Source organism: Tupaia chinensis, unplaced genomic scaffold (genome assembly GCF_000334495.1).
Source record: "Tupaia chinensis unplaced genomic scaffold, TupChi_1.0 Scaffold145304_1, whole genome shotgun sequence".
NCBI classification, from domain to species: Eukaryota; Metazoa; Chordata; class Mammalia; order Scandentia; family Tupaiidae; genus Tupaia; species Tupaia belangeri.
The window spans coordinates 527,890-534,239 of NW_006205165.1; the positions used below are offsets into that span (position 1 = coordinate 527,890).

At 43.7% G+C, this 6,350-nt stretch overlaps 1 protein-coding gene and 1 non-coding gene across 2 annotated transcripts; both read left to right on the forward strand.

Annotated features, from left to right (window-relative positions):
- Positions 1–907: 907 nt before the first annotated feature.
- Positions 908–1,266, forward strand: LOC102489775 (snRNA-activating protein complex subunit 5). The gene has a single exon (XM_006167938.3). It carries the CDS (start codon positions 920–922, stop codon positions 1,199–1,201), a length of 282 nt encoding a protein of 93 aa, XP_006168000.1. The 5' UTR covers positions 908–919; the 3' UTR covers positions 1,202–1,266.
- Positions 1,267–2,263: 997 nt separating this feature from the next.
- Positions 2,264–2,368, forward strand: LOC114006018 (U6 spliceosomal RNA). The gene has a single exon (XR_003547789.1). It is a non-coding gene; the product is annotated as a U6 spliceosomal RNA (small nuclear RNA).
- The last annotated feature ends 3,982 nt before the right edge of the window (positions 2,369–6,350 follow it).

A 6,350-nucleotide genomic window follows, 5' to 3' on the forward strand; every position in this document is an offset into this window, starting at 1 on the left:
ATCCTAGTTAACATTATGACGACTGAAGTGGTTAGGGATGACCTGTTTTGGGATAGAGCATACTGATGTTTATAACTTGCTTTGAAATGCAACAAAAATAAGAACATGTGATGAAGCAATTAAATTTTAAAATGGAGGAAGAGCATTTCAGGCATGAAGGGAAATATTCACTGTTCACCATAAAATTATGGTGGACAGGGAAAAGAGCTGTTTAAGTGGCTGAAGTCACTGGACAGGGAGACCAGTTCTCATGGGTGAGGATCCAGAAGACCTCTCCTTCAATGCCCCTCATTTGCCTCAGTTACAGTGCTTTGCCCACTAACTCCTACCTGCACTGTGTTCTCTCCTTGCCTCTGTGCTTCTGCAGCCTGGGAGGTCCAGGACAGCAGGCAGAGATAAGCATGTTCCAGATTACTCATAACCAAAACACTGATGCATAATCCAAAGGCTAAATCATGCTCCATGCTGGGGACATAACTTGCCCCTGGTGTCTCTTGCACCCAGTGACCCCTGTAGATCACAAATTCTCTGAGTAGCTGACTTAGTGAACACACACTCAGAAAAAAATGGAACTGCATGTCTTTGGACTGCATTTTGGAGATGGCAAAACTTGGAGGAGTATGGCATCATGGAGAGGATACCAACCTAGATGTACCTGAGTTCAGAACCCAGCCCTACCACAGACTCCAGCTAGCTGTGAATCCTTAGGCACATTTCTTAACTTCTCTGAGCCTATTTCTTCACTACCATTACTAAAATGATAATGTTAGTAATTCATTGCAAAATGTTTTGCAAAAACTAAAAGAGGTCATGAAAGGAAAGTTCCTGGCTATTAGTACATATATCATTTGTATTGGTCTTCCACTGTGTCAAATGAACACTGCTTCAGGAGCCAGTGCCGGGCTGCGTGGCAGGGACGATGCTGAGCCGGCTTCAGGAGCTACGCAAGGAGGAGGAGACACTGCTGCGGCTGAAAGCGGTCCTGCACGACCAGCTGAACTGCCTGAAGGTTGAAGAGCTGGCCCTGCAGTCAATGATTAGAACTAGAAGAGGGGATGAAGTGCTGCCTTCTCAACCTGCACCCGAACAGGCACAGGACATGCTGATGAATGTGGACAATGAAGCATCGATCGACCAAACTACTCTGGAGCTGGGCACAAGGAGCTGTGTGATGGAAGAGGAGGAAGAGTCAGATTCCTAAAGGAGAAGAGCCAGAGTTAGTTCTATAACTTAAATTTCAAGTGGCAAAAAAAATTTTTTTCCGAAGTCTTTGGCATTTTCTTCAGAGAAGCCACCTTGCTGCTATAGGCACTGTGGCCTGCTCCAGAGGGAAACAAGGCCCACAGGAGTCTGTGTAGTTTTGGAAATGGTTCCATCAATAACCAGTCTCCAAAATGTTTGAGCAGAAATGAATGACATATAGAAAATCAAAGCTGTAGTATCAGCATTGTGCAGACTGGGCAGGGCTCTCTGTAATCTGGTCTGATTCAATAACTGTGTCCCACACAGACAAAACTTCCTCTGAAATACTATTGGGAAAGTCTGACGTTTGCAAGAAGGGCAGAGTTTAAATACAAACCAGGCTTCCCAGTCAACAATGCCTTTTTAAGAAAACCAATTAGAGGCTGTTGACATACCCTTGAAACTTTGTGAGCAGTTAGGCCACAGCAAGAAAAGGAAGATGACCAGGGGAGGACAGGGGGCCACTTGAGAGCTCAAGCTGCTGCCTTCTCCGAGGTATCGAACACCGCCTACTGCCGACTGCTCTGTGTGGTTGTTCCCACCACTACCAGGGCACTGCACAAAGCTCTTGGAAAATGGGGTTAAAATACGGTCAGCAGGTGGTATGGCGGTGAAGGCAATGGATTTCATATAGCTGATTGCAGTTTGAGTCCTGAACCTGACGGGAAATTCACACCGAGTGTGTGTGCTTGCCCTGCATACCCAAAATTCCTGGAGGAGAGACTGTGGCATGGCCATCCCCCCAACAGGTGATTTTTCACTCTCCGTCTCTCTAGCAAGCACACCCTGTGGCCGAAAAAAAAATGGGAGGAGAGAATGAGTCTTCTTTTGGTATAAGAAATCCATGCATAGTTTTGTAACATACACGTTCCATAAACTTTTTGTAGGTTAATAGACTCACTGGTTATTTGCTTAGAGATAACAAAAAAGAAAAGCAGTCTCCAGATAACAAAAAAGAAAAGCAGTATTTTCTCCTCTAAGCAAAACATACAGCAAAGATGGTATAAAACCCATTGCCAGGGCTCACTTCAGGCAGCATGTACACTAAAATTGGAACAGTACAGTAAGATTAACATGGCTCTTGGGCAAGGATGACATACAAATCCATGAAACACTCCATATTTTTAAAAATTTCATCCTAAACTGGTCAACAGGGACAAAGCAGTGACACACCTGTCATGCCCAGGGAACAGGTGGTGAAGAGGTTGATGATTCAATGAGCATAAATGACAGATTTAAGACTGAGTATCACAGATGGAGGTGAGACAGACATTACTGTCACCAGTCTTGAAAGATTCAGTACACACACTTCAGATTAAGATGAAAAGTTAAGTGAGGCTTCTGGAAGTAGGGCTGAAATGGTCAAAGAAGTGATGTGGAAGACACCACCAAAGGAGAGGTACAGGAAAGTGGAGTTCTTGATGCTGTTCCTGTTGATAAAAACCTCTTTTACTGGAGAAGATTTGGGTGAACTAGAAGAATTAAACTTTTGATTTTGAAGACTAACACCAAACAAAAAGTGAAAAAAAAGCCACCTCAGTGTGAGTTGAAATTGGCTACATATTTTTTCCTACTAGAATCAACAGGATGTTATTTCCCATGCTGATTCTGGAAGGCTTAGCCTTCTCCAAAAAAAGGAATATGCTCCCTATGGACTTTCTTTGGACTTTGACTGTATCTCATAGTAAGTTCAGAGAAGTTCATAATAAATTGAAAATATAATGGTCATTGCAAATAAAAAAAAAGAGAGAGAGAGAAAAAATCACTTCCCTAGAAACTGGAATAGTAATGCCTTTCAGAAGCTGTAGTTCTTTTGCTTTAACACTAGACAAACATAGAAGGAGTCTTGTTCTCTGAAGTCCTTTTTGAAAAACTAGTCACTCAAAGTTTCATTACTTCATGCCAGACACACATGTCCAATAGCAAGAAGATTAGAAAATTCTTTGGCCACCAACTGTACTAAGGGAGACACATCAGTCCTATCGACAACATACCTGCTTCCATTTGCCATGATGGGTAGCTACTTTTGTAGGTGGTTGATTTCATCCAATGTGAAGATTTTTTTCTACTGGTTGCAGTTTCCCAAAGTGACTATTTCCTCCTTTTGTCTCCCAAATTCTGGGCCCGGGATTTCACATGCATTGACCACCTATGAAAGGGATCAAATAGTTCTCTGTGCTTTGTTGCTTCCAGATCTCCCTTTCAGAATAAGCTCTACTGGGATCCCAGGAAATAAACTGTAGCCCTTGGGTTATGGAGTAGGTAGGGCAGGGCAATGAGTTTGGGCCAAAGTTTGTGAATCTCTGTCCTGGGAAGAGGGCTGCTAGTTTCCTTTTCTGATTTTTCTTGTTTAAGTAACATGTGGAAGAATCAATCTGAGGAGATAATTAGAGAATACATCTGGCAGCCATTACTGGCTCTGAATGACTGCACACTCCAGCACACGTTACCATGGTTTCAAGACTGAATTTTCTCCTCTCTGTTCGCCCTGTCCTCTCTTCAGTAAATTTGTCATTTGGCTCCACAGACTCCTCCGAAGTCTGCCTCCACAGACTAGTGCAGACATAACCCTGTCTAGAAAGTGGTCTATTTTTGGTTTGTTTTTCATATAACATTTATTGCCTTTTCTCTTGAATTAAAAAAAAAGCCAAGTGATATAAAAGTATATAATATAAACAGAAGAAAATGAATGATATAAACTCATATTCCAGAACTAACACTTAAAATTCTGTCATCTTTCCTGCCTCATCTTTTTGTGATGCACACTGCATGGCTGAGATTGTACATGATTTTGCATCTTACTATCTTAACCTGCTTTTGACCTAGAAACTCCCCACCCTTTTCTCCTTGGAGTTGTTGGCCCAGGAGTTGTAACTCTGGCCAAATTCAGTCATGTACATGGCCTTGCTTATTATCTTTGTTACTGAGGGGTTTTGTGTGAGTGTGTGTGTGTGTGTGTGTGTGTGTGTGTTTGTTTTGTTTTGTTTTTTTTGAGAGAGATTTTTGCTATAGGGTGCTTGTGCTAGCCAGAGAGACAGAATGCGAGAAATCACTCTCCAGGGGATGGCCACACTACAATGCCTTGTCCTCCACTTTCCTTTTGGGATTTTGGGCACATAAGCACACACACTCAGATTTTCAAGCTGCCATGTTGGGGACACGAACTCCGTTGGCCACATGGAAGTCCAGTGCCTTAATCAGTTGGCCACCTGGTGGTCCCATGTTGCTGTTTTTTTTTTTTTTTTTTTTGGAGAGGTTTTTGCTATAGGGCACGTGCGCTTGCCAGACAGACAGAGAGAGACAGAGACAGAAAGCGAGAAATCACCCCCCAGGGGGGATAGTCACGCCACAATCCCTTCTCCTCCATTCTCCTCTTGGGATCCTGGGCACGCACGCACACGCACCCAGCGTGAGTTTTAAGCCACCAGGTCCGGGACGCGAACCGCGGTCAACTACATGGGAGTCCAGCGACATAGCCATTACGTGCTAACTGCTGGTTCCCATCCCATGTTGCTGTTTTTATCTGCTGGAATGCATGGAGTTCTCACAATGTTTCAGGCACTAAATTTTTGCCAGGCTTATCATCCTCCCAGGCTTATTATCCTCCCACTGGTTCTTCACTGGGATCTGAATCATTTGCTTCACTCATGACTTCCACAGTCAGTAGTCACAGACAAGGCCCTTTCCAATGGGGGGGGGGAATGAAGTAAAGGTGCCTCCTGGGCCTCCTGGTTGTGGGTGATCCAAGGAACAAGAAGCCACATTGTCATTGTCACCTCCCCACTCCACCCCCATTTTTCAACTAGACCTGGAAAATAAGTGTAGGGGTGAGATTCTCCTCAGAAGAGGAAGAACAATGATTCTTTCAGCACCAGATACATCCTTCAGTCTGTCACTCCCAGTTTGAAACAATGAGTAACCAAGATGGGTTCAGAAGTCACAGCAGCATAATAAGGGGGCTCCTTGTTATGTCCGAGTTGGGGATGGGCATGATTGCAGAAACGCCTGACCCTTGGTTTGGGCACCAAGCATCCCCTAGTTCAACAAGGTTGTATCCAAAAGTTAAACTCTGAGCTGGACAACCTAAATGTTCTGGCTGGTAGTGGAAAGCCGGAGCAGCTATCTCATAATGGAGAAAAAGCCCTGACATCATACACAAATTACTGGAGAGGGGAGGGGCAAGGATTCTAGGTAAAGGGAGAAAAAAATGTGGGCCATAAACTCAAAAATTATTCTTCTTGAGGCCAGTCCATGGCACTCTGGTTAAGGCAGGTGGATCCCACACAGCCAACTGTGGTTTGAATCCTGGACCTGGTGGCTTAAGAGGCAAGCCAAGCTGGGTGCATGTGTTCCTGCCCTAAATAGCAAGAGGAGAACAGAGAAAGGATTGCAGCACCTGCAGAGGTGGTGAAGGTGAAGGGGGGACTTTCTCACATTCCCTCTCTCTGTCTCTTTGAAGAGCGCCTTTGCCCTATAGCAAATTAAAAGAAAAAAAAAGTATTCATCTTAAGTTATCACTATGAGTGGGCCATTGTTTTATGTATTTTACAAATATGAATTTTTTAAATTTTGTCCACATCCTCTAAGTACTATTATCATCAACTGCTCTTTACAGATGATGAAACTGAGCCAAAGAGAGGTGAGATAACCTCTTCAAAGTATCAGAGCTAGTAGACAGATGGAGCAGGAATTTGTAGCCAGACAGTCTGGCTCCAGAATCCAGGCTTTTTTTTTTTTTTTTTTTTAAGAATTATTTTATTTAGCTTTTTTTCTTTTCCCTTCCTCCCTTTCTTCCTTCCTCCCTCTCTCTTCTTTGTTTCTTTCGTCTTCTTCTTCCTCTCTCTCTCTCTCTTATCAGATAGGAACAGAAAGAGAAAGTGAAAAAGTCAGCCACCAGATCTGGGACTCTAACCTCAGTTGGCCATGTGGGAGTCCAGCGTCCTTAACCACCATGCCACCTGCCTGAAATATTACCTTTTAACCTTTTTTTAATTTTTTTTGAGAGGTTTTCGCTATAGGGCATGTGCGCTCGCCAGACAGAGACAGACATAGAGACAGAAAGCGAGAAATCACCCCCTGGGGGGATGGTCACACCACAATCCCTTCTC

What these genes read in the sequence shown, in the direction of transcription:
- LOC102489775 (XM_006167938.3), top strand. Translation starts at nt 920, where the DNA reads ATGCTGAGCCGGCTTCAGGAGCTACGCAAGGAGGAGGAGACACTGCTG.